The following is a 27,796-nucleotide window of genomic DNA, read 5'->3' as shown; positions in this document are numbered from 1 at the left end:
CCCCCCCCGCGGGTGTCAGAAGAAACGCCCCTTGGCCACCCCCAAGCAAGCGAGGAAGTGTCCTTTGCGACAGTCCAGCTACAAGGACACAGGCAGCGGGGTTTCAGACGCTGACCCTCCTCCTTGGTGTGTTTTGTGGGCTGGTTTCCACGCAGGCAGGGGACCCAGCTCAGCCTCTGGAAAGCAGTCCGGGGTGGCTGGAAAATATGGTTGTTGGCATTTGCAAGATGACGTCGGAGTTGGGGTGCATCTTTCTCCTGAGATGATCCCGCCCGCCTCCTGCGAGGAGTGTGTTCTGCCGATGGGGCCAGAGGGCCCAGGCTGAGTGGGAGGCCACAGCTTCCCTGGGGTCCTGCATCAGCTGTGGACTTGGTGGGACCCGGCTTGCCTTGGCCCTTAGATCAATCTGAACACTTGCTGGGGGCAGAGGGGTGCACGTTCCCTCCTGCTCTTGTCCCCGTGTGCCTCCCCTGGTTTCTTCCACGCCGGCCTGCAGTCTGCGTTGCTCCCAGGCCAGCCCCTCGGCCTCGCAGTGCCCAGGGCGAGAGGGCGCACGGAGCCCGCATTCCACGGTCTGAAGTGGTACATCACCCCACAAAGTGTTCCTTAAAAAGCGACTCATCTTAACCGCTTCGACAAAATCGTCTTTACAACGACCTGGAAAGCCAGGTTTCGCTTTAGAATTCTCTAAGCTCTCTCAGAGTTCTGCCTGGGAACTTGGGGGTGTGGGAGAACCAGCCCTGCCCTTGGCGCACCCCTTTCCCCTCCCGTCCCTGGCTCTGATTTACTCCCCTGGGTCCGGGCTCCATCCAGAGTTCCACGGACAGCTTGCTTTGGGTCTGTTTTGTTTTTTTTCATTGTTAAGTCTTAGTCTGTTTACTTCCTACTCGGTGAATGACGTCCAGGCACCAATTATCGTAAGGAAAGAGAATAAGTATCACAAGAGAGGTGAAGCCTGAAGGGTGTAGGGGACGTTAGGCTGGAAACCTGGCCAGAGGCGGAGCATGGACGGCCCTGAGTTATGGGCTGCAGGGTTCGGACTGAACTTTGCTGGGGGGAGTGGGGCGGGGCATCCCTGAAGCTTTTGAGCAGAAGAAGGACGAGATCACGGCTGAACAGGGAGGAGGCCGGCTGGGCGACCGCGTGGAGGGGGGCGTGGAGGTCGGGGAGGCTCTGACGGTGGCCAAATGCTTCTGCTTTGCAGGGAGTGATGTTCTCCAGTGGATCACCCAGCGGCTGTGGGTCTCCAGTCTGGGTGAGAGCTCGTCTTTTCCTCCGAGACCAAGGGCTGCTGTATGCGCGTCACCCTGGGGGCATCTCTGGAGGGTAGAAGCTAAACGGGGGGCTCAGCCCGCATCTCTGAGAAATTGACATTTTAATTGGAGAGATGAGAACTTCATGGGTAATCAAGAAAGACTTCCTGGAGGGGGTGATGCATAGGTGCCCTTGGTCCCGAAACAAGCGATGCCCGTGAATCCTGGAGGGAAGCTCAGAGGGTCTGTCTTCCCAGCGGGGAAATTAGCAAAGACGTAAACATGGAATGAATGAGGAATGGAGTGGTAACAGGGGAAATGGGGAGTAGTGACTTCAGCTGGGTGTGGAGGGCAGTGGACGGGTGGGGTGCACCTGGTACATTCTTGGATTCCAAATTTTATCTGGGAGAGAGGCAGTGTAACCCATGGAGGGTTTTGCAGCGTGGCGGTGTGTACAGTAATCAGGTTTAAGCTGGGATGTTAGGCAGCAGTCTGAAGGATGGATTGGAGCAGAAAGCCTCGGGGACCTGACTTGCCGCTAGCGAAAAGACTGTTGGTACAACGAGGGTCTGGTCTCTGATAGAGGGAGGGAGATATGAGGAGGGAGGGTGGGGAGGAAGCCTCCCCGCTCCTGGGAGGCTGAGCTGTGGGATAGGATGTGGGTTGGGTCATTGGGCCTGCAGGATGGGAGGGCTGGGATTCTCTATGGTAGAAAGACACCTGCTCTCACTGGTGCCTCTGAGAATGAACCAGGACAGTTATCCTTTAATCGATGCAAATCTAGAACCAAGACTGTGTTTCTGAGCAGACTGGAGGCGGGTGGGAGTTGAAGGGACGTGGGGAGGAGCCTGGGATCTGGACCCAGGGTGCAGGCAGAGCTGAGCTTGGGGTAGAAGTTGACCATAAACACAGCCTCACCTTTCTGCCCCTCTCGGGATGAAGAGATGTCTGTTGGTCGAGCAGAGACGTTCTCTCCCTGCTCCTCTGGACTTCTCCAGACCCTAAGGGCCCAGCGATGCTCCTCCAGTATTTCCCCGCCTGTCACCCCAAACACCTGCAGTGGATGACCTGTGGCACCGTCAACAGTGGGGTCACTGACTGCCCTTCAGACTTACTGAGTTGTCATTCGGGGGTTGGGCAGGGGGACCCTCCTTTTAGCCTTGGCTACCCAGTTGATACCTGTCTGCAACTAAGTTCAGGAACCACTGTCCCCACTTCTCGGCTGAAGTGCTGTTAGGATGGGGGTACCTGACCTGAGTTTGGGGTGCTCTGCGGGGGCGGGGCCGTGAGATTCTGCCCTTGGCCCCTGCTCTTAACTGCCTTGTCTCAACCGCTTCTCCCCAGAGGCACAGAACTTGGGCAACTTTATTGTCAAGTACGGCTACATCTACCCCCTGCAAGACCCCAAGAACCTCGTTCTCAAGCCTGACAACAGCCTCTATCGATTTCAGGTGGGCCTTGGCCTTGACCTTCGGTGTTAACAGGGGGTTAGTGTCATCTGAAAAGATAATTGGTTGGCTTCACATCCTCACAGATCTTTAGAAACCGTGGGGGGGCTAAGGCAGCTTTATGTTTTAAGCTAGAGGGCTGGGCGCCGGGGGTTCACAGCCCAGCGTGTAAGCCTGGTTTCCTGGTTTCTCTTGTAGACACCGTATTTCTGGCCCACCCAGCAGTGGCCCGCTGAAGACACAGACTATGGTAAAGCTCCGCCCCTCCTCCTATGCCCTGGGGAGGGCTTACCATGCCGCTTATTTACTTGCTGCATTTTGGTGACACTTGTCTTGCTGTCATCACGACCTTTATGTCAGTTCTCATCTGTATTGGGAGTGATTCCCAGGGGAGGGACTGGGTCAGCTGAGTGTTCTCTTCACTAAGCTGAGCACGACAGTCTCACGCATAGAGGGGTTTTGAAATATGAGGATGATGGGAAATGTCATTGTTTTCTTTTCCAGCCATCTATCTGGCCAAGAGAAATATCAAGAAGAAAGGGATTTTAGAAGAATATGAAAAGGTATAGAGATGCTGTCAAGTATAGGTTCTTATAATTGAGTGGAATATAGTCTTGAGCTATTTTCCCCTGTTACCCCCATCAATCGATTCATATGTACCCTCATCATCCCTCCATCCCTCCATCCCTCATCCATCCATCCCTCATCCATCCCTCCGTCCCTCATCCATCCATCCATCCCTCATTCATCCCTCCATCCCTCATCCCTCCATCCCTCATTCATCTCTATATTTAGAAGCAGCCGGCTGAAGTGAATTCTCCTCCATGTTGAGGTTCAGCTTCTCCTGCTGTAACTTAAGCCCTTGCCTCAGTAACTACTGGGCACACAGTAGCTACCACTTTCCTTTTGCTGTCCCAAAATAATAGGACTTCATTAATATGTGTGATACTGCATATTACGGGATGGACACATCTGAACTTGAGTTTGAGATGGGGAGACACGAGTGCAGACTTTTGTTTTAGGCAGGATGAGTCATACTTCTCAAGGAGCACGCCCTAACCCTCACAAGGCTAGACTTCTGGGCAGAGAGCAACGATCTTGCTGTTTTTTTGCCTTTTACAAACATGTTTGCAGAAAGCCAGCATCACAGCAACGTTAGGGCTTAGCTTTGTGGATTTGTTGTGCTCTGGTTGAATATTAAGTTCCCGTATTCTCCTGCACACTACCCCCTCTTCCTTATCAGATTTGGGATACACTTATTAAAAAAAAAAAACCAAGCCAACTTGTGGCTTCTGTTGTGAAGGCTTGTGGAGAATTCGGTGCTACCCTTTGAATGACTGCCTTTGCACAGCTGGGCTGGGAGACCGTCTGGCTGGGTCTCGTTGTTGACTTAAGGCTTCCTGCCCTCTGCACACAGCATAGGTTGTGGGGCTCAGTGTTCTCATTTTGTTTTCCTCCTCTAGGAAAATTATAATTTCTTGAACAAAAAAATTAACTACAAGTGGGACTTTGTCATCATGCAGGCCAAAGAGCAGTACCGGTGAGTCAAAGATCTTGTTGGTCCCCTGGTTGTCTCTCCTCCCCACTTCCTTCTTTGTTTCTTTTTAATAAAATAAACTTTTATTGAGTGTGTATGTGTTAAACAGTGGGTGAGGCATAGGGAAGGTAGAGGCGTTGTCTAGGGAGCCCGGCAGGCAAGCAGACAGGCCATGATGCCTCAGTGAGTCGAGAGCCCCACGTCGGGGTTTGGAGAAGGAGCTGCAGAAACAGCATTGAACCTGGAGGCTGCAGAGGGTGTATCCAGGTGAGGGATGGTGGTGGTGGATGGAGAGGAGAGAAGAGGAGAGGTGAGAGGGACGCTGCTCTAAGCAGACAACCAGAGTCTGGGGGCATGGCAGTGCCCGCCTGATGCCGTCCCTTGGAGCTGGCACAGAGAGTGCAAAGCCCCAAACTGGCGGAAGTGAGGCTGGATGTGTTAGCAGGAGCGGATCGGGAGAAGGTTTTGTGCTCAGGGCTGTGGGGAGCCATGGAAGGATCTTAAACATGGGAGAGCTGTCATCAGAGTCACCTGTTAGAGCCCACTCACCGCTCGCCCTCATTTACCGGTTCAAAACTGGACCTGAAGTTCCCCCTGGGGGCCCTGCCTTGTCTGTAAGGGCCAGCTGTACATGTTGGGGAGCGTGTATCGGTCAGGACGAGGTTAGGCTGGCGTAACAAACGTCACCCAGCAATCAGAGGCATGAAACCACAAGGCTCATTTCTTGCTCGTGTCACGTGTCCACCGTGGGTCAGCTGGGGCCCTGACATGCTTGCAGCCACTCCAGGGCTCACGTCACTTCTGCTCACAATTCACTAGCCAAGGCAGCTCATGTGGTTATGCCTGCTTCAAAGGAGGGTGCACGGGGTGTGCAGTCCTCCTGTGTGTCTGAGATGCAGGAGAGTCAGGAATATCTGGGGACCAGTACCAGTGATCACCAGAACAGTGAGTCTGGCCGGCCCGGCCTCACTCACCCCGGCAGGTCCAGACCCCAGGAGGTCTAGAGTGGCTGGCACATGGTTGGGCTGGATGGTGGAGACCCTGTCCTCCTGAAGCAGCCCTGGAAGAAGAGTAGTGGTGGGTGAGTCACGGTTCTCCAGAGAAACAGAATCTCTGTGTATTGATCTAGCTAGAGAGGAGGTGGGGGAGGGGAAGGAGTGGGGAGAGAGAGTAGAGAGATTGAGATTTGTTACAAGGAATTAGGTCACACAGTTATGGAGGCTGAGCCGTCCCAGCACCTGCAGTCGGCCAGCTGGACCCCCAGGAGAGCTGGTGTTTCAGCTGGAGCCTGAGGGCAGGAAGAGACCAATGTCCCAGCTCGAGGCCACCAGGCAGAGGGCACTTCCCCTTATTTGCAGGAGGGTCAACCTTTTTGTTCTATTCAGGTCTTCAACTGAAAGCACCCCCATCCGAGGACATCCTCACAGGCACCCCCAGAATAATGCTGACCAATCACCTGGGCACCCCTGGGCCCATAAAATTAGCCATACCAAGCAGTGAGCGCCGTTACACGGGAGTGCCGTCCGGGCAGACAGGATGGGGGGGGGGGGGGGGGGGGATTTGTTCTCAGGCCTGAATTCATGAAGAGGTGCATTATGGGGAGAGCTGGCTCTGCCCTTTCACCGTGAAGGTGCCTCTGCCTGGGTGTTTTTCAGACAGAGCGGGGGCGGGGGGCAGTTTGCTAACCTTTTGTCACGTGCACTTGTGTGTGAGGCTCCACTGGGTGGGTTCCGTGCACTGTCTCATCCCACGCCGGGGAGAGGAAATGCCGGGAGCAGTAATTCTTGTCGCCTCTCACATCTGCAACTGGGGAAGCGGAGGCTTAGAGGGGTCAGAATACTTGGCCAAGGTCACTTGGTGAGGTCGTGGTCCAGCCTGCCCTAGTGTTACTTCCACTCAGTGGGCGGTTTTTAGTGCCTGCTGGGTTCCAGCACTGGGCCGGGCCCCAGGGACACAGAGCTGACTGGGACGTGCCCCCGCCCCGCCCCTGACCCCTCTGCAGCTTCCTCTGCCTCCTCTGCTCCAAACAGGATGAGCCCGTGACCCAGAGGACTCTGGACCCCCGAGCTGCCTTGCAGCACAGAGGTACCCCCAGTGGCCCCCGCAAGCCCCACCACTCGGGCCTTGGCCTCAGCCTGGGTAAAGCTCTGAGCTGCCCACATCATGGGGCAGCCCCTTGGCCATTCGCGTCTAGACGCCTTGGGATGAGCACTTCCTGAAAGCCACTGTCTTCCTGGGATGCTGGCTTTTCCCCACTGATTCTGTTGCTTCCCTCAAAGGCTGCCTCAGATTTCAGGTTTAGGATCTGTGATGGTTAATCTTATGTGTCCGCTTGGCTGGGCCACGGTGCCTAGAGAGTTGGTCCAGTACCCATCTCAGATGTCACTGTGAAGGTGTTTTTTAGGTGAGATTAGTATTGAATCAATAGACTTTAAGTAAAGCGGATGACTCCCCCCAGTGTGGGTGGGCCTCATCCAAACAGTTGAAAGCGTTACGAGACTGAGGTTCCCAGAGGAAGAAGCAATTCTGCCTCTAGACGGGCTTGGACTTGAGCTGCCGCACCAGCTCTTCCCTAGTCCTCCAGCCTGCTGGCGTGTCCTGCAGAATTTGGACTTGCTAACCTCCCCAATCGTGTGAGCGAATTCCTTGAAATAGATAAATTCTGTCTCTGTCTCTCTCTATTTATCCTCCTACTGCTTCTGTTTCTCTGGAGAAGCCTAACTAATACAAGTACAGGATCTCACCACAAAATCAGGTGGCCGTGTAGTCTGGCTCACGAGGCACCCATTTTGTTCCCCCGAGTCTCTGCGCACAGACCTCTCTCCTGAATCCCAGACTCAGCATCTCAGCTAGAAACTCAACATCTCACGTTGACATCACACCTCAGCCTAACTTTGTCCATACTTGAATGTTTTCCCCTCGCTCCCCAAGCCTTCTCTCCCTTCAGCGTTACGCGTATGAGTACAACGAACCCCCATTCACCTCTCCCCGACCCATGTCCTGTGTTCAGTCATCCAGTCCCGCTGGTACTGCTGGCAGAATCCCTTCTGCCACACCTGTCCACTTCTGTCTGCTTCCATCACCCTGGAGCCAACCTCACTGTCAGCTGGGCCACGGCAGCATCCCCTGCTCCCATATGCCCCCAGTTTTGAAACACAAACAGGATCCGGTCCCACCCTTTCGCGAGAGAACCCTCAGTTCAAATGTCATGTGCTCAAAGAAGCTTTTCTTTCTTTTTTTTTTGTTTAATTTTTATTGCGGTATAGTTGGTTTACAGTGTTTTGCTAGTTTCAGGTGTATAGCAAAGTGAATCAGTTAGACATAGACATATATACAATCTTTTTTAGGTTCTTTTCCCATCTAGGTCATTACGGAGAACTGAGCAGAGTTCCCTGTGCTGTACAGTAGGGCTTTATTAGTTAGCTAGTTTACATACGGAAGTGTGTGTATATCAATCCCAATTAAATAAGCTCTTCTGATTAGCTGTTATTCTGCATACAATCATCCTGAAACTCCATGGCTCAGAGTGGCAACAGTATTTTATTATCTCTCAAGGGTTCTGTGGGTCTGGAGTTTGGGACGGCTGGGCTGGGCAGTTGTGGATCAGAGCCTCTCAAGTGCTTGCAGCCAGAGGGCTGGAAGGTCTGCCCTGGGCTTCCTCACAGCACCAGGCATATGACACTGCCTACAGGTGGTTGGAAGCCCCAAGGGCAAATACTTCACTGAGGAGGGTGGCAGCTGCCCCACCTTCGATAGCCCAACCTCAGAAATCACACAGTGCCATTTGTGATATACTCAGTTGGTCAACACAGCCACAAACCCCACCTGGTCTCAGTGGGGGAAGACATAGACCCACCTGGCAGTGGAAGGAGGGTCACAGGACTGTAGACATACTATTTAAAAAGTACCACACTGGCCATCCCTGATTCTGCACTATGGTACACTGAATGTGTCCTCAGAGCTCACGACACAATTTGTAATTTTATATTTACTTCTTGACTACTTGTGGAATGTTTAGACCTAAAGGTACTCAGGGAAGGGCAGGATGTATGTCTGTGTGTCAGTCTGCTCAGGCTGCCGTATCAGAGCATCATAGACTGGGTGTCTTAAACAACAGACATGTATTTTCTCAGAGGTCTGGAGCGGGGGAAGTTCAAGGTCAAGGTTGTGGCAGGGTTTGGTTTCTGATGAAGGCTCTCATGTCAGCTTGCAGACAGCTGCCTTTTTGTTGTGCTCTCACATGGGGGAGAGAGATGGACAGAGAGACTCTTCTGTTATCTCCTATTACCAGGGCACTAATCCTGTCATACGTGCCCCACTCTCAGGACCTCATCTAATTACTTCTAAACCCTAATTCCTTCTTAAAGGCCCCATCTCCAGATACTGTCGCACTGGGAGTTAGGGCTTCAACGTGTGAGTTTTGGGGGGATGCAAACGTTCAGTCCATTACAGTCTATTTGGTTCGCTATAAAGATCACAACATGACAAACTAAGATAATTCTTCGTTTACTGGTTCTCTTGAACGCCATTCATCACCACTCTCCTCCGGTAACCTCTGTCACACAAGAGCAAAGCCAGAAAGGGCATTGCAGTAAATTAGCGATCGACTCTATTGCCAAGGTGGTCCAGCATTATGGAAAGTCCACAGTGCCTCAGGCCACCTGCGGCCCATCTTCCTGAGGACACGGGGTAGTTAACCCGGTAGAAAATCCATTTCAGTTGGCAAGGGGGAAGTTGGAGTGACAGTGTTTATAGTTAATTTCCAGAGGATGTTGCCAAACACCCCCCTGGAAGGGCACTCTCCACCCACCTGGCTCTCTGGATATTATGTTATTCACAATACACGAGCTGGCACGTAAATCCGCCGGCTCTGTCTCGAGGAGGGCGTGTGCGTCATCCTGCCTTGCCTGGGCAAACAGGCATCGCTGAGCGGAGCGCACGTCGCCGTGGCAATGGCGCCGGACGGGGTATGATAATGAACACTCCCTCACCCCTGTCATTTCCTGCCTGTAATGGGAAAGAGGGAGACTGAATAACCTTTCACAGAAATCAGCTGGGCTCAGAGAAACCCTGACTTGCTGCGAACTCTTTGAAGTGACAGAGTGGCACTGACGGCTAGAGAGAAACCAGAACTCCCCGGGGCCCGCATTTTCCCCATCCCAGGCTGTGGCATTGCCGTTGCCTCCTGACTCCGCTGTTGATTATGTTGTTTATCAGAGCAGGGAAACATCCGGAAGCCAGGTGGGCCGAGAATGTCACCCACGCTCACTCCAGTGGAGACGCTGGGGGAGACGGTCTGATCCTCGGGCTGGTCATGGTGGCACGATCGCATGACACGCTGGTGCTCTCGGGGGGAGCTGGACTCCGGGACCAGATCCCTGGTTCGGGTCCCACCTCTGCCCCCTGGTGACAGCACGACCCTCAGTGGGACATTCAACCTCTCTTTGCTTCAGCCCCTGAACTGCAAATTGAGAATTGCTCACTGGGAGGGTTCGGGTTAATATGTATAAAAGTATGTTGCAGGGTATTTAGCACATAAGGATGATATTAATGTTCGCTATTTTCATTATTCTCATTATGGCAAAAGCACAGATTACTTGGGCAGATTGGGAGAGTGGTCCGGAATGGGGTTCGGCAGGAAGGGGGTCCATCCGTGAGCAACAGACGCAAAACCTTACTGGCCTTTAACGTGGGTTTTGGCTTTTCAGGGCTGAAAAGGAAAGGAATAAAGCGGACAGGTACGCGCTGGATCACCAGGAGAAGGCGTACTGGCTGGTGCACCGATGCCCCGTGAGTGCCACATCCCCCCTGGTTTCACCCGTCTCTTCCTGAGCCCGACCACTCCCAACCTTGCTCCCCATCCCCCTTTTGTGGCTCATCTCTGCCTGGAGCTAGAATTGAATCTGCAGGAGCTGTTGCTCGCTGTTGAGTAACATCCACGGCCTCTGGCTGCAAGAGGAAATTCACCGTCTGGATGGAGTCCGCCCGTGGCCCATCCGTTGCTGTTAGGACTGGGTGCATTTCCATAGCGGAGGGACCTGAATGAGTCTGCCTCGTGTGAGGGCTAGGACTCGATGCCTTAGAAGAGGAATGTAAGAAGGAAAAGGTAGGACACAGGCTCCACGGCCGGAAAAATCACACGTGTAGGGAACAGGAAGCCGGCCTCGCCACGGCCGTGCCGTGTGTCTCTTGCTGCTGTCCTTTTCCTCTCTGGATCCGGTCCCCGGCAGAGATGGGGGCCGGGGGTAAATGTGTGCTCAGCCTCATGGCTTAGAACACGTGGCGTCTCTGGCTTTGGGACGTTAGGTGGCCTAGAGGCACAAGCTGGACATACGAGATGCGACTTGTAGCAGCTCGTTACCTGGGAGGGAAGTCGCATGCCCAGCGCGGAGAAGCAGGCTGTAACTGCCACCCACCGCGGGCGCCTCTGCCGCCTCGGTTCCCTCCCGCGTCAGCCCCGTGTGCTGCCTGCCGGGCACTGGAGGTGGGAGAAGCGGAAGGAATTCTGCGAAGTGGAGCATTTGGAACACACGTTCCTCGTCTTCCTCCTTTAGTTTTCTTGCCTGACCGGGAACCAAGTTCTCAGAACCGGAGAGTGAACTGCGTCCTCACGGGGCCAAAGCTTCTGGAGTTTTGAACTTGGAGCCCATCAGACTTGGGCCGTTTTGCTACTTTTCTTTCTGCATCCAAGACAGGCAGCCCGTAAGGTGTTCCAGCTGCGAGGACTTTGGTTCCGATGCCTTGTTGCCGGGGTTGAGGCGTGTTTGGTTTTGCTGTTTCAGGGCACCTCCTCCAGTTAGACCACTTGGCCGATGCCCGGCCCAGGTCCCCGGGGGCCTGAGCGGAAGGCTGCTTGACCGAGCACAGGGTCCTGGAGGTCAGAGCCCACACCCGCCGTCCCGCGGGTAGCGCAGGAGTGAGATCTTTGTGTGAGAGGGAGGCAGGCCGTGCTCAGCCCATATTGTCATCTGATCCTGAAGCCGGGGGGGACCCTTGGTGAGGAGAATGGCGAATGGTGGATAAGCCTCTCAGGTGGTAAGAGGCGCTGGTGCCCCGTGGCACCCGTGACCGAGGCGGTCCTGCTCCTTGCAGGGTGGAAAACGGCCTCTGTATCCCGTGTGGAGACTCCGTGCTGCGGGACGCCCGTGTGCCTGCATCCCCTGCCAGGTGACAGCGTCTGACTGTGCACGCGAGCTGCCCTGGGACCCTCTCCTCCCCTCTGTCCCTGCAGCCAGGAGGTCTACCGGGACACGACGAGAAGCAGCTTCTCCACGTTGTTCCCAGGCCTCCTGGGGCAGCTCTCGGCCCCGACGCCGGGCAGGTGGCCGAGTGGCTCTTCCCTGTGTGATACAGAAGCACAGACGTTCAACAGTGTGTCCCTGACAGTGGCTTCTACCACCACCTCCCTCACGGTCCCCACTTCCTCCACCTCCATCACCTGCGCTGTCACGGTCACCGTCACCGCAGACCTGAGTGGAGAACCTGCAGTGCCCCGGGCTGTGCGCCAAGCATCGTTCTGCACGTGCTTTCTCGTTCCATCTCTGCGGCCCTACCTGAGAGGCTACGTGATTAGTCCCGTTTTGCTGGTGAGGAAGCAGAGGCCCAGGGCTGCTGCTGACTTGCCAGTGACAGCCAGTGAGCGAGCATCGGGGGACCTGGACCCACAGACTGCAGAGCCTTCCCTCCCGGTCTCCACGCTCCTTTGCCCCCGGTGACAGTGTCACGTGATGCTGTTGTGCGTTCAAGGCCTTTTGTCACCTCCTTGGTCACTAGAGCATCACATGGTTTGCTGCCACTCTCGTGCACGTGGTGCTGGGTTCAGAGGTGCTTGTCCCTCACTGGCGGCACTGGGGGGCCATGAGCAGAAGGAAGCCTGCTGTGCTTGGAGCAGACATGAAGCTCCCCGGACACAAAACCTCTCTCCCCGCCCCGGCCCTCTCACTGCCGATCCCCTCGCCCAAAACTGGACCAGGAGTCGGGGCCGGGGCCGGGTGGCCCGGGCTCCTTCTCTCCCTGACTTTCGTAAAGCCTTCAGCCTCTCAGTGGCCCAAGAGCGTCAGGAAGACGGATGCGTCCCGTTTGAAGAGCATCCAGTTTGAAGTCTGTCTCGGCTGGAAACTGAGCAATCTGACCGACAACGCAGCAGCCGTCAGACCGTCCCCAGGGGCCCCAGACACACTGTCAACTGGGTGGGAAGGAGCCAGCCGGGCATACAAAGCATTTGGCTGGGTGGGGTGACTGTAGCCAACTGCCGTACTTCCTGAGCACGTTCATCCCCGTTCATTTGTCTGTCCCTGGATTTGCGAAACCTTCCCGGGGCCCTGAGTCTGCACCAGCCGGGGAGCCGGGCGCCGGGCGTGATGTAACAGCCGAAGGCCGCTGAGCACCTGCCACGCGCCTGGGTTAAGCCCCGGGCCTGGCCGATCCCAGGGACCTGACGGAAATGCTGTGCCATAGGGGTGTCATTGCCCCGTCGTTCAGGTGGGGAGATCGAGCCTCAGGAGGCCGCGGCGGCCTGGGCAGCGCCGGGACGTGAGCACACCTCTGTCTGACATGCTGCCATGGGAGGTGCGCCCACGGGTGGCCCTCTCTCAGCTCAGGCAGCTCCAAGTGCAAACTGCTGACACTGGAGAGCCATGTTCCTCTCACACTTTTCCCCAGCGGAACAGGGTACAGATCTGGGCACGATGCAAACGAAGGTTCATTGTGTAAACGGACAGAAGGAGAAACGGTTCCTTTAGAAAAGTCATCTCGGGGCCTCCCGTGCATTGTTGCTGTGCCATCTGTGGCATCCGTGTCTCCCCAGGATACAGGCCGCTGACACATGGACCATGGGTACAAGGAGGATGTGGTCTGGGGACAGAGGCGGCCTGTGGCACATGTGCTCTAAGGCAGGCGGTTGCTGGTCTGAGCGTCGAGATAAACGGCCTTTGTTTCAACCACAAGTGCAGACACTCACCCGAGAGGATGTCTGTCCTCCACTTCCTGCTGAGGGTGGACTGAATGTCCAGAGAGGGCAAAGTAAATTAAGTTATAGCTCCATGACCGAACACTGTGACACTATGAAAATAGTATTTTCAAAGGCCATTTATGAACCTAGGAAAGGGGTCTGACATACAACATTTTACCATTAAAACAGGATGGGAGAGTCCATCGACTCTGATCCAGATTAAGAAAAAAAGCCCCAAACATCTGTTCTGTGAGTTTCCACCCTGTGCCAGGGGCCTAGGAGGCAAAGGGGGTCTCTCCACTGGGAACCGAGACAGACGTGGCCCTCAGGGAGCTTACAGTCTGGTGGAGGGGCTGAGACTGGAACACACAGATGAATGTGCCCTGCACGGCTGCGGGGACAGCTGTGAGGGCCGGGGTCCTGCTTCAGACCAGGGGTCTGGGGCCAGCTGTCCGCGGAAGTAACGTTCACGCCAAGATCAGGCTCCCCCAGCCCTTCCCTCGAATTCTGTGTCTCCCTGCGTCAACCTCATCTCTCTCTCTGTCCCCTGTTTTGTTTGGTTTTTAAAACCATCTGGTGTTTTATTTGTTCTTTGTTTTCTGTGCCGCGCACCAAAAAGGTCCAAACTGTACGTCAGGGGAGAGAGCAATGGTGAGAAGAGGAGAGAACAAGACAAGGGACGGGAGGGATGCGGTGCAGCCACGTGTCACCGGGACGTGGCACCAGCGCCCACCCCGGCCCTGCTCCGGATGCCGGCTCTGGGACTGTCCCCTCCTCGTGGGCAGCCCTTGGGGGTACGAGGGTCCTTTCCTAACCTGAGTTAAGGAGCCGTTAGCAAACTGTCTCTTCGGCTTTTGCGTCAGGGATGTTGTCGGGCACCATGCCTTGGCGCTCATACTTCCTCCGGCTGGAGGGGCTGGTGGTGGGCTTGGCGTCTCTGGGCAGGCGGGGCTTCCTGCACTTGGCCCGGGCTGCACGCGGCTGCACGGCTCCCTGTCTGCTGACAGCCCACCGCCAGGCCACCGTGGCCCTTGCGTCCTGTGCGCTGACGGTCAGCTCTGCGGTATCTGCGTTCCAGCTGCCTCTTGCATCCCAGAAACTGTGTCAGCGGTGGCTCTGGTGACTGTCGTGGAGAACAGAGACCCCCATGCTACCTGGTGAATGAGTGAGTGCGTGAGTGAATGAGTGAGTGAGTGGGTGAAAGAATGCATGCATGAATGAATGAGTGAATGATGAATGAGTGAGTACATGAGTGAATGAGTGAGTGGATAAGGGAAGGAGTGAACGAATGAATGAGTGCGTGAGCGAATGCAGCCTGGGAGCCTCCCAAAACAGCAGCAGGAGAAAGGCAGCCCCGTGGAGAGTTCTGAAGGCAGGGCCCCGGGGCGGGACCGCAGCTCGATGGGAGCAGCTGAGGGGTGGGGAGGGCCGGCGGGGACCGGCCGCAGAACAAGGCCCGCGGGCGGCTCCAGCTCAGGGTCCTGCGCCGGGTACACAGGTGCACCGTGGAGCAGCTGAACTCACGTCAGAGTGGATCAAGTTCAGAGCCCAGAGTCGGAGAAGGGGTCCAAGACACGAGCAGACGACTGCACGGAAGCCCCTGAGGCTGGAGGGCCTGCTGGGGGGCAGCGTGTGTGTGTGCGTGTGCGTGTGTGCGTGTGGCTGTGCCGGTACGTGCGTGTGTGAGCCGCAGATGTGAGCACGTGTGGCTGCGTTCGGGTGTGAGTGCATACCTGTGAGAGTGCGAAAGAGTGAGCTGTGAGTGGGCGGGGGTGTGCGCACGTGAGCGAGTCCTCGAGTGTGAGAGTGAGTGTGTACATGTGAGTAGTGTGGGAGTATGCGAGTGTGTGTGTGTGTGTGATGTCTGTCTTCCGTCACCCTGGGGGGATTTCTTTGTACCAGACGGGTGCCCGCACCAAACAGAGGAGGTGGAAGACTCGAATCGCTGGCCTCGAGGGGCTGAGAGACCGAGCAGGGCTGGCTGGGGAGGCCTGATGGAGACAGGCAGACACTGAGGCCAGCTTTGGGCCAGGTGTTCACACACGCGCCCTTACGATGCACACAGCCTTTGCTCGGTAACAGTGACGCTCTGCTGACAGCTTCATACTCCATCGTGTGCTAAACCCTCACAGGAACCTGACAGGCAGGAGGGATCGTCTGCAGTTCCCAGGGGTGGGAAGGGCAGAGGGGAGAAGTAGTTTCCAAGACCTTCCTCACAGCTGGGAAGTGGCAGAACCGGGATTGGAACCTCTGGGTGCCTGACGGAAGCCTGGACTCTCCAACACAATGAACTGTAGAGCGGGAAGGGAGTCAGGAGTCCCACGTGCCAATCCCAGTGAACTCTGATTGAGTTTGCAGGTTGTTTATCCATCTGTGCACCCACCCTCTCATTCATCCATCCACCTATCCTTTGGGTGCCTATCCATCCATCCATCCATCCATCACATATCCATCCATCCATCTGTCCACCTACCCACCCCTCATCCATCCATCCATCCATCCATCCATCACATATCCATCCATCCATCTGTCCACCTACCCACCCCTCATCCATCCATCCATCCATCCATCCATCCATCTGTCCACCTACCCACCCTCCATCCATCCATCCATCCGTCCATCACTTATCCATCCATCCATCCGTCCACCTACCCACCCTCCATCCATCCATCACTTATCCATCCATCCATCCATCCATCCATCCATCTATCCATCCATCCATCACTTATCCATCCATCCATCCGTCCACCTACCCACGCTCCCTCCCTCCATCCCTCTCTCCATCCCTCTGTTTTAGGTTCTGGGAGTGCTGTGGTGGTGCAGTAGCCCCATGAAACTCACCAGCTCGCCTGGAGAACCGTGCGCACCCCTGTAGCCCCCCACAGGCTGGGCCATGCCCCTCAGCTTCGCCTCACGGTTGGCAGCTTGACCAAGGTCCAGAGTTAATCAGAAACCGGAGACTCTCCCAGCAGCGGTTCTTATGTCATTTTTCTTTTTGTTTCCCCACTCAGCCGGGAATGAATGACGTGCTGGACTATGGCCTGGACCGAGTGACCGATCCAAGTGAAGTTCAGGTAAAACAGGTAGGTCTCTGCTGCATATGCTGGGCGGGGCCTAGGTCAGGGTCTCAGGCTGGGAAGGTGTCCACATGTCTGTTGTCTGTTTGTGTCTGTGGGGCACTGGTACCTCCCCTTGGAGACTGCCAAAGAGGGGAGGCCTATGGGCTGTGTGGTATCAGAGCAGGGAGGCCACGGCAGGGCTTCTAGTCAAGAGAGACCGGAGTCGGCAGCGTGCAGGTCAGAGCCAATGGGATCTAGATGGCTGGTTTTCAGACTTTTCTGAGTCACTTCCCCCTTTGAAAACCTGATGGAAGTTATGAGCCCATTTCACCCAGGGGTGTGCAGACAGGCATTTCAAACACAATTTCTGCCAGTCCCCCCTCCCCCGCCCCGAAGTCTATAGGCCCCAGGCTCACAACCCTTGAATCAACTTTGGGTTTAAACCTTAATCCGTGTGACAGGACCTGGACTGTCCCACTTTCTTTTGCATCTCGTTGGGTGGGATCTTTGCAAAGATTCTCCTGTGCTTTTTATTTTAAAAGGACCCTTTCCCCCCAGTAGGCCACCATTGATGATGGATGGCTGATTTCCTAAGATGGGTTTTTATTTAAAGAAAGATGGTGCAGAAGCTGCTGAAAGAGTGGGCATCCCGGTTAGGGTTTCCCGACCATAGCACCGTTACTTGGGGCCAGACCGTGCTCTGGGGGCTGTCCTGTGCATTGTGGACTGTTCAGCAGCTCCCTGGCCTGAACCCCCTGGATGCCAGTAGCTCCGAGCCTTTCCCTGCCTGCCCCTCAGTCCCAACTATCAAAATTGTCTCCAGACTTTGTCCGGTGCCCCCCGGCGGGGCTGAGAACCACAGATGCCAGTATACCAGCCTAAGCCCACGTAAACTGGTGGTAGGTGGTTTCCTTGCTTTCTGTCTACCGTTGTCTTTGGGCAGCAAGGGGTCAGGGGCCTTGTTAGCCTAGTGTGTCATCCGTGAGCCAGTGCCTAAAGCCCTGGGCGGGAGCCGGGCGGGTGAGCCCGGAAAGGAGGAGGAAGGACGTCGAGGGGCAAGAGGAGGGCGCAGGCCAAAGCTGGCCAGGAGGCTCTGACTCGTGTGTGCTGCCCACCGGGACCTGGAACTCAGGATGGCTTTAGGAACCCCCCCAGTGTGTGGGCCGGAGGCCCCGGTTTCGGCTGGAGTCCACCTGGAGGGGACGTCACGTCCCCAGAGGGCATCCCCCGGGGCCGTTGCTGGGACCCTCATCTGTAATTCAGAGTCACCCTTCCTTTGATGCACGCTTGGCACTGTCAGCCTTCAGCGGCCTTTCCTACGTTCCTCTCGTCAGATAACAGATCATTGCCAGGGCCTTGTCAGGCTCGGTTACCAAGGAAACAGAGTCATCAAGGAAAATACTGAACCCGGCTGGAAGATTTGCAGTTATTATGAATCAGGCAGCTGTGGAAACCTCTGTGGTGTGGCGGAGGGGGAAGGCCCATCGCTCGCTCGGACCAGGCGCTGCTCTGTGTGTGTGTGTATGTGTATCTGTGTGTATATGTGTGTGTGTCTGTCTATGTGTGTGCGTGCGTATGTGTGTATATGTATGTGTCTGTGTACGTGTTTGTATGTGTCTCTGTGTATGTGTATTCGTGTGTGTATGTATATGTGTGTGTGCATTTGTGTGTGTATGTATGTATGTGTGTGTGTGTCTCTGTGTGTGTCTGTGTGTGTATGTGTCTGTGTGTGTCTGTGTGTCTGTGTGTGCGTGTCTGTGTGTGTACGGATGTATATGTGTATGCGTCTGTGTACGTGTGTGTGTCTGTGCGCGTCTGTCGTCTGTGTACGTGTGTGTGTGCGTCTGTGTATGTATGTATGTGTATGCGTCTGTGTACATGCGTGTGTGTGTATGTGCGTTGTATGCATGTGTGTGTGTGCGCGTCTGTGTGTCGTACGCGTGTGTCTGTGTGCGCCTGTGCACGTGTGCATGGGGCGGGATCTCTAGCTTCAGCCCTGGCAGGACAGCACAGACGCTGAGTGAGCTGCTTCCTCTCGGGCACCATCTGGGGTGCTTTCCCAGGAGGGCGGCCAGGCCCCTCCACTGAGGAAGTGTATCCAGGCTCCCTGGCGGGCAGGCTCGGGGCCGAGATGCTCTCAGCCCGGAGCCCGCGCAGGGGCGGGGGGTGAGGCTGCGGCCGTGGCGCTGTGTGGCCGGGGCGCTGTCACTGCCGTTTACTCTCTGCCTTCTGTGTCTCTCTCCCACCAGCTCTCTTTCTCCTGTCTGCGCTCTGGCTGCCCTGGTGCATTAAGAAGAACAAAGAACCGTAATCCTCGTGCGCACGGGGCCCCTGCGTCCTCCCCTCGGCCAGTGCGGGTCACAGCCAGCTGTTAGGGGCTGGGCTTTTCCTGTGTGACCTTCCCCACAGTGGGACCCAGTGTCCCCTGTTTATCTGGCCTGAGAGGAGAGGGTCCAGAGGACGGGGTGTGTGTCCAGGAGGCCTTGGGGGTGCAGAGGTGTCGGACTGCTGCCTCGTTCAGAGAAGATCTCTCGGTGCCGGTTTGAAGGGATGACCCATTTCCGAGAATTTGTAAATTCTTGAAAAGATCTCTTTTTTCCTTAAACAGGGGCAAATGATCCAAGAGCCATAAACACCATCGAGCACAGGAAGGAGGCTGTGGGGTTGGCAGGTGTCCACGATCCTGGGTGACCCACTTCCTCAGGCTGATGGCCGCTGGCCGCTGGGGTACCCAGCCCTGGGAGGAGCCCGCCAGAGCCAGGGTGACACATAGGGAGCGTGTCCTCTCTCAGTCCTGATGCCTGGAGGTGGGGGGCCACCTTCCCGTTATCTCAGAGGATTTGGCCCTGCAGGGAGGGGCTGAGTGGTGGCCGGGCCCCAGCCTGCTGTGGGCAGCAGTGCCTGGGGCCGGCCCTCCCTCCCCGACCCCGACAGGGTCACCAGGGTCGTTTTGTGACGAGGGCCAGTGCCTTGTGCTCGAGGGAGCTCTGACACCAGAGTGACTACAGCTCCGCCACCCCCTGGAGCTGTGACCTTGGACAAGCTCTTGAGCTCAAGGTCTCAGTTTCCTCATCTATAAAATGGGAATAAGAGTAGTTCCTTCTTCAGGGGCCTCAGCCAGGTCATTTATGTGAAGGGTCTAGAACGGGATCCGACGTGTACCCTGCAGCTTTCACTGTCATTACAACTGTCTCCCTGCTGCCAGAGAGCGTTGATGGGGTCTGGAGGCCCTCGACCCTGCTTGCGGGCTGTCCCTCGAGCGTTGATGGGGTCTGGCGGCCCTCGACCCTGCCTGGGGGCTGTCCCTCGCCAGTTTCCTTCTTGTCCTTGTCTCTTCTCATCCTTCTGCCCTGGCTGGGGGCTGGGGGGGAGGCAGGCACACACCAGTGTCCACACCCCTGCCTGGTGCCTCCAGCGGCTGCTGAGAGCAGCACTGTTTGCACTGGCGGCCACACCGGCCTTTGGGCGAAGGACAGAAGTGTGGCTGCCCAGTATTAAGTACTGTGCATGGCACAGCCCCCGCCCGGAGCCCTCCGTGAGCAATAACCCCTCCCGCCACGTATTCCCCCAGCTGGGGAAACGGCTGTCTTCCTGGGGCTCCTGCGTGACCGGTGGTAGCAGGGGGAGGGCTGAGGCTTGCCCACAGCTCCCTGTGTGCCGGCCACGGGGCCAGCCGCCTCACCCCCGGTCGGGGCTCTGTGCAGATTCAGCAGCTCATGAGGCAGAAGCTTTAGCATCTCTGCTCCACAGTTGAGACAGGCCGAGGGACCAGGCAACGCATCCGAGTCACACGTCTCAGAGACTGTGAAGCTGGGGTTTGGCCCCTGAGCCCACTCCGTGTCCTGCTGACGGGCCCTGATGTCCATCACGCAGCTTCTAGAAGCTTTGCTGGATTTTATTACCTTCTCCCAGCAGCTTGGGAAGTGAGGCTCATATAAGTTCCCTTTTTCAGAGGACAAAACGGAAACAGACAGATTGAGCCGTTTGCCCAGGCTGAGCCAGCCAGGGGGACGTTTCGATCCTCCGGGTACCACCTCTGCTCCCCGACCGCACCCTTCGGTCCTGCACCCAGGGCCCCTTTCAGGAGCAGACGGCCTGTGCTTGGGCCCCCAGCTCCACGCTCAGCAGCCCCGCACCTGCTTTGATGTTCTGCTGGCTTAGAATTCTTACTGCTTTTTCGGACCAGGGGCTGGGCGCTTTCATCTTGCCTTGGGCCCTAGAAGCTGTGTGGTCATTCCCCCCGGGCCTGATCGGGAAGGACATGGCAGGACAGACCTCGTTCAGAGGCTCACAGCCTCGGATTCTCGGCTCCTTGGCCGGCCGGCTGCCCCCATCTCTTTCCTGTGTCTGCTTTGCGTTAACGGCCTCCGTTCCCGGATTTCCTGGTTTCTGGCCTTTGACCCGTTCTCTGCTCTCCAGGCCTGTGTTCCCCGGTTCCCTGTGGTTCTCCCCGCCTTGCGTTTCACTCCATGGCTTGCTGGGCTCTCAGCCCTGTTTGCACAGATTCCCGCCTGACTGCCTGACCCCTGTCTGGGGCTCCCGTGCCGCCTCTGTCCACTGTCACCCCAGGGTCTCCCAGGGCACGGCCTTGAGCCCTCCTGCCCTGTGACAGTCGTCTGCAGCCTGCATCTGGGTTTCAGGGCTGGCAAGAGCTGTGTAAACAAGATCTGGATGCGTCCCTATTTGGGCAACTCTGCGAGTGAAAAGTCCGAAGTCAGTACCCCAAGAATGCAGAGTATTTGACAGTCCCTTAGGCGAGTGTTCCTGTTGTAGCGACACGTGTCACTGGGATGAAGGATAAAGAAGTGAGTTCATCCCAGGTGGACCAGCTGCCAAGAAAGCCGGGGTTGTGCGTGCCTTCCATGGTGCGACAAATGTTTATTTCTTCTTTTACCATGAGGTGGCTTTCTTTGAATCGCTTAGAAGTGTGTGTGTGTATTTTTTTTTTTTTTTTGCGGTACGCCGGCCTCTCACTGTTGTGGCCCCTCCCATTGCGGAGCACAGGCTCCTGATGCACAGGCTCAGCGGCCACGGCTCACGGGCCCAGCCGCTCCGCGGCATGTGGGATCTTCCCAGACCGGGGCACGAACCCGCGTCCCCTGCATCGGCAGGCGGACTCTCAACCACTGCGCCATCAGGGAAGCCCGTGTATTTTTTAATAACTGCACTTCAATGTTTCTTATGGCCTTTGGCTAGGTAATAATCATATTGAAAGTAGGTTGTGAGGTTTAGCAAGGAAGATACAGGATGCCCAGTTCAGTTTAAATTTCACGTAAGCAGCGAATAACTTGTTGGCATGAATATGTCCCCAGTATTGCCTGGGCATCCTGTATTTTATCCCGTAACTGGGGCTAATGCATACCCCGAATCTTCTCAGTATCTGAACCCTGATCGGTAGCCAGGGTACGTCGAGTCCCGCCTTATGCCAGTCACTTAAGGATTCTGTCATTTAATCCCCCCTTTTCTCTTCCCTTTTACGAATGAGAAAACAGAGGCTTTGAGATGACAAATAAGTCATCCAAAGTCGATTAGTGACAGAACAGGGATTTTGACCTTTCTGACCCCAAAGTCTATACTCTTTCTTACAAGGACTCCCACCCCATCAAATTCTCTCTCCGTCTTTCAGAAAAGTCCCGAACCCTCTCCCTCACTTCCCAGATACACATGCACTCTCTCTTTTTTTTTATTTTATTTTATTTTATTTTATTTTTTTATTTTTTTAACACATGCACTCTTAAAAGCACAGAGATACCCTATATGTCAATCCACAGGAGTCAGACCCTATGTACAGCTTTTTTCTTTTTTTTAGTATTTATTTATTTATTTGGTTGCACTGGGTCTTTAGTTGCAGCAGGTGGGCTCCTTAGTCATGGCTCGCGGGCTCCTTAGTTGTAGCATGCGAACTCTTAGTTGAGGCATGCGTGTGGGATCTAGTTCCCTGACCAGGGATCGAACCCAGGCCCCCTTCATGGGGAGTGTGGAGTCTTAACCACCACACTACCAGGGAAGTCCCTGGACGGCTGTTTTTAGAAATGCTGAAATCCACATGGAAAATCCAGGGTGGAGGTGGGCAAACTCTTAGACTCAATCAAATCCACTGCAGTCTGATTCCCAGGAGATAGCTGGTAATTTGGGGACCCAGAAAACCCACAGCAAACCACACCTTCGACACAGAGCCCTAAAAGGACAGCAAAGTCAAGAAGGGAATTAAAATATAAAAAATTTTAAACCCTGAAGCTTGAGATAATGACCCCAGAAATAAAGGTATTAAGCCAAAGTCAGATCACGCTAAGTAGACTAGAAATGGGTGTGCTGGTGACCGGTTTGCAAGGACAGCTCCCCGGGGAGCCCGGAGACCATCGGACAGGCTGAGAGTCTGCCTGTCTTGTCTGTGTTCGTCCACGCAGGGTCCCCGAGGCCAGAGGCCAGTGACCCACAGGACGGCTCATCCTGGGGCCTGGGCGCTTCAAAGGAGGGTGTTTATGGTGGTGCCTGCTCTATAGTACCAGCGCTCGTGCTTCCGGACTCCAGCTTCATGGAAGTATCATTGGCGCATAACATATGTAGGTTTCAGGTGTACAGTGTGTGATTGGATGCATGTAGATATTGCAGGATGATTACCGCCAATAAGGTGAGGTAACACCCCCATCCCTTGACGTAACTGCGATTTTTGTGGTGATAACAGTTAAGCTCTACTTTCTGGCCAACTCACAAGTATCGTTAATTATAGTCACCGTGCTGCGCTTTAGGTCCCCAGATCTTAGTTCCCTTCTAGCTGGGAGTGTGTTTTACCATCACTAGTGTTAATTACTAGTGTCTTCTGTGTGTGTGCGTCCTCTTGTGATTGGGGCCCCTAGCACTCTTTTTTGTTTTAATTTTAAACTAAATGGCCGGACAGAGAAGACATTTCATTCGGCGGCACCCTCAGCTTCAGGGCAAGGAGGAAGGCATTGGTGAAGAGAGCAGATCATTTTCTGTCTTTCCTGGATCACTCCTCAGCTTTGCAAAGGGCAGATCTGGGTTTGAATCCTGCCTCAGCCAGTTACTGACCAGGAGATGTCAGGGCCTTGGTTTCCTCAGCTGAAAATCAGAAAAATAAAACCTTGCTCCCTCAAACTCTGTAAGGGCTCGGAGAGGTGTAAACTGCTTTATACTATTGCTTGGTGGTTATTGTTACACAAAAGTCCAGCTTCCCTACTCTGACCCCAGGGTTCTTTTCTACCTGAAACATGTGTCTTCTAAAACAGCCCTATGTTAGGGCTGTTAGAGAATTGGAACAGATAATCAGTGTGATTGCCAAAATATTTGGGGAGTGTTCTCAGTTTTTTAAGTGGAAAAATATTCTGTTAACCTTAAAATACATCTCCATTTTTCTAGGCCTCCAAGCACACTGCAGTCATCATTTGTTTGGCATTTAATGAGCATCTACTCTGTACCATACATTATGCTCAGGAAGATAAACATGGTCTTCCTGCTCTTAATGGTGCTTAATGGGTGATACATAGATTAAACAAAGAGTCACACAAACAAATATCTACTTATACTTGGGATCAGCGCTATGAAGAAGGAAGTTTGGGAAGGGGTGGCAGATTAGAGAGGCCTACCTGAGCATTACCTTTCTGAGTTAACTCTCCCTACCCCACCCAGGAAGAAGGATTTCCTGCGAAAAGCAAGCACATAAAAACAATCTAACGATGCAAAATGAAACCCAGCGTGGATTAGAAAGGAGAGACTTGCGTATGACGTTCCAGATCAGACCTTCCTTCGTTCCTCGTTAATGGGCTCTGGTCCAGTACTTATTTTACTAACTGGCTAAGGGAGATCGTGTCCTCCTTGGACTTCTGACTCTATTTCAAGCGCAAACCTGGCTGCACTCAGCAGCGTGGGTTTTAGCAGCCAGCAATTAGATGCTCAGCTTGAAGTGTAAGAGTCAGCACCAGGCAGCCCCTGGACCAGACCTAGGAAAGCTGAATTGGCATCACCCACCATGCCCAGCCTCCAAGATTTGCATGGGGCAGACAAGTGGTACCAGGGAAGCATGTCAGATGGTAGGAGAGTTTAGTAGGAGACAGGTCTGAATGGTTTCCAGGAGCTTCCAAGACCCTAAACATGGCACCCCTCTCGGAGCCATCCTTCCTCGGCTATGACTCAAAAATTCCAGAGAGGGGACGTGAACTTGCTTCAGCGGCTGCAGAGAGGATAGGGCCCGGTGTGAGCTCTTCCATGTTACAGCTCAGCTCTTGGACTCAGCTTGCAGTGGAGGCTTCTCTTGACTCTTTTAATTGTGTGCTTTGTTTTTGACAGCGTGGCTTTCCCCCCGCAACATCTGGTATTGGTCAAGTCGCTAGTTTCTCCCCCCCGCCCCCCGTTCCATTTCAGACGTTCTGTAGGCGCTACACTGGGTTGGGAGCAATCCCGAGCTTAGTCTTGAATTCATCTTGGCTTTTCGGAGAGTAGGATAAAGTTACAGTGGTAAAGCATCCCCTTCTTAGCCGGTCTTATTCTCTAGAAGTTGTGTAGAATAGGGTGGAAGGGCTGGTGATGGGGAAATTCTATCCTTTAAGCCAAAAGAGATGGGCAGTTTTCTCTTGGGGAAGGGTTTTTGTTTTTCAAATGGGTAATTGGACTGTAATGATTTCATGACATCTGTTTAATGGTTTTTGCTTCTTTGTTTTACAGAAACAAACGGTGGTTTCTGTCAGAAAAGAGGTAATTAGTCTCCCAGTTTCAAGGGAATCTGATTTTTAATCCTCTTACAAATCATATGTACTTTGGCTTCATGCTCTGCCCTCAGTGATGAAATGAAAACCACGTGTAACGTTCAAACAGCTGTTTCCCAATTAACGGACGGCACAGAAGCCAAAGCATCTCATGTAAGATCTGGCTGGGGCTGACGCTGAGGCTCAGGGTGCGAAATGCCCTCCGAAGGCACAGAACTGGGGGGCGTGGAGCGGATGCATCCACCCTGGTCCCTGCTGCTACAGTTACAGGGCCGCTCAGCATCTGTCCAGGGTGACAAGCGACCTGTGTTGGCAAATCTTGTATCCGGGGTGCAAGACAGAGAGCCCTGGGAAGTGCTGGCCGTGAGGTTAGTTAGATCTGCTTCTGTGAGTCAGAGGCATTTGGGGGAAAAGCTAAGCTTCTGTGTCTATCCCATGTCTCACTTTAACGCACCTTAGAACTTTTTTTTCCCCAGTTGGTGCCTTTTCCAAGACTAACACACAATGAGATGAGTGAAGGAGGCTCCTTATTTGGAGTTGGGGGCCACCCATCTGCTGCAGACCTGAGCCCTGCTGGTCCTGGGGTGGCCGGCTTGAGGGAACGGAATGGGGTGCTTTGATGGGGACATGGCTCCTGGTTTGGAGCCATACGTATGTGTCGGCATTGGCGACACCCCCGTGGGGCAGTTGGACATCTAACGACTGTTTCTCTTCCAGATCATGTATTACCGACAGGCCTTAATGAGGTCCACGGTGAAGTCTTCCGTGTCCCTTGGCGGGTACGTCCCTGCTTTGTTGGTCTTGGTGAGGTTTGCACAATAGTTAGGAGGGGAACTGCTTCAAGGCGAACTTGACAAGTCATAGGTTGACGTAAGAGCCTGAAGGACTCACGGGGACAAAAGCAGTCTCTTGGGGGTTTAGTTCCTGGTTCTTTGCTCAGTGCTAGTCTTCAGGCCTCGGGCTAGGCAAAATCAGGGTTGGGTGAGGCCCTAGACAAGCCTGTCTGTGTGGATGGGAAAGTGGGAAGAGTCAGAAGTTCACCGGCTGGATTCTGTGTTCAATGTACTGATAAGTGTCCGTTGTTAATGTTTGATTTAAAATCCCGTTGGGAGAAACTGGAAATTTATGTTTGATTCTTGAACGTTCAGGCTACTTTGATCCAGTCTCCCAGAGGGCATTATTTGGAAGACATGAAAAGGTTTAGTGCCCCCAAATGTAAGCAATTACCCTTTCAAAATGTGGAATTCCTTGGAGGCTCACCTTTCTAGCTCTGCAATTTTTCTGCACACTTGAAAATGGACTTGGCTGATTTCTGGGGACACACGACATGACTAGTCATTTATTCTGCCCACAGGTACCGATCGGGGTGGGAGAGACTGTGTTTTGTCCAGTGCCTTTCTTCCAGGGCGGTTAGGGTTAGGCTTTTGTCAAAATCTCCAAATATCTTTTGACATCCTCCCAAACCCGTAGTTTGCAAAACTACCACCTGCCCGAAAATACGTGCCCTGACCTCACCCACCTTTTGCAGTGACTTCTGTCTGCGGCTGCCGAGTCACAGGTGGGGCTGCACACCGGGCACTCACTTTGGGTTCTAATGTTCTGCGATAAAGCCAGACCCACCTGCTCTGATGTTGCAGAAACCCAGTTTCATGAAACCAAATAGAAAGTCCATTAGAGGAGGTTCAAAGGCTACACTGGATACTTCGTAGGCCCACTTTCCAATTTTTGTTTGTCTCAGAGCCTTATTACCATACTTTGGACATCATTATAGTGTTTGGACCTGTGGATGCATTTTTTCCCCTTCCCTCCAGCTGCTCCACTGTAAAGGTCTGATAAGAATAGGGAGGTCACGGGGCAGGTGGAGCCCAGGGGCTTGAGTTCTGCACGGAACTGTGAACCGAGAGCTCTGGTGTATCTCCCGGGCATGGTCCTGCTCTATCAAACTCTCATGGCTGTGGGCAGACTTCGTGGCAGGTGCCTTACGTGTATACTACGGATGCAATCCCCACCTGTAGGGTGAAGGCATGCCAGGTTTTTTCCAAACTGCCAGATACCAGGACGCGTGTTGACTCAAAAGGTCTAACCCGACCAGGAGGGATTAGCTCTTGCCCACGTTTGTCTCAGTGAGACCACCGCTGTGAATACTGGGTCTGAGTTCCCAAATGCAGGCATTATTTGACCAAGGGTGGACCCCAGGGTGGCACAACAGAATCTCACCGCGTCTGTGGCGACCTTGTGCTTCCAAGATGGTGCCAAGACACCTGTTTGAACACGTGCAAAGAGTCAGCTTTGCATTTTGAAAACTCATGATCAAATGTAAAGAGGCTGTATTTTAATGAAATACGTACGGAGGTCACAAAGAACTGGTTTGGGAGATGACGTTTCACTTTACAACTAGAATAGGACAGATCTTGGTGAGGTTTCATTTCACAACTAGAATAGAACAGAGCTTGTTTAACACCTGCCAATCCCGAGGGCTGTTAGAGCGTTTTTCTAAGAAGACGGTAACAAGTATGTAACTGAATCCAACAAGTTGAAGGAGGGAAGGCTGGTCGATCAACCTGAGTGTTGATTTGGTCTCTGGGGTGTTGAACTTCTAGGAAATCGCTTTCCGTTTGCTTTTCAGGATCGTCAAGTACAGTGAGCAGTTTTCGTCCAACGACGCCATCATGTCGGGCTGCCTTCCTAGCAATCCTTGGGTAACGGATGACACCCAGTTCTGGGATTTAAATGCCAAACTGTATGTATTCGAGATATCGGGGTCCTTTTAAAAGTAACTTTTTGAGTTAGAATTCACACACTGTATAATTCACCCATTTAAAGTGTACA

General features: G+C 54.1%; 1 protein-coding gene across 1 annotated transcript in view; it reads left to right on the top strand.

Annotated features, from left to right (window-relative positions):
- The window catches only part of RGS9 (regulator of G protein signaling 9), an 88,098-nt gene that overhangs the window by 36,566 nt on the left and 23,736 nt on the right, over positions 1 to 27,796 (top strand). Inside the window, exons 3-12 of the mRNA XM_024760572.1 lie at positions 1,205 to 1,255; positions 2,598 to 2,704; positions 2,900 to 2,951; positions 3,206 to 3,264; positions 4,165 to 4,241; positions 9,947 to 10,028; positions 16,200 to 16,271; positions 24,927 to 24,956; positions 25,685 to 25,746; positions 27,594 to 27,707. Of these exons, the coding sequence (XP_024616340.1) occupies positions 1,205 to 1,255; positions 2,598 to 2,704; positions 2,900 to 2,951; positions 3,206 to 3,264; positions 4,165 to 4,241; positions 9,947 to 10,028; positions 16,200 to 16,271; positions 24,927 to 24,956; positions 25,685 to 25,746; positions 27,594 to 27,707 (706 nt within the window). The remainder of the gene's footprint in view (positions 1 to 1,204; positions 1,256 to 2,597; positions 2,705 to 2,899; positions 2,952 to 3,205; positions 3,265 to 4,164; positions 4,242 to 9,946; positions 10,029 to 16,199; positions 16,272 to 24,926; positions 24,957 to 25,684; positions 25,747 to 27,593; positions 27,708 to 27,796) is intronic.

Source organism: Neophocaena asiaeorientalis, unplaced genomic scaffold (assembly GCF_003031525.2).
Source record: "Neophocaena asiaeorientalis asiaeorientalis breed wild unplaced genomic scaffold, Neophocaena_asiaeorientalis_V1.1 scaffold30, whole genome shotgun sequence".
NCBI lineage: Eukaryota > Metazoa > Chordata > Mammalia > Artiodactyla > Phocoenidae > Neophocaena > Neophocaena asiaeorientalis.
The sequence above is the reverse complement of the archived record's forward strand: the minus strand, read 5'-3'. Positions and strand labels throughout refer to the sequence as shown.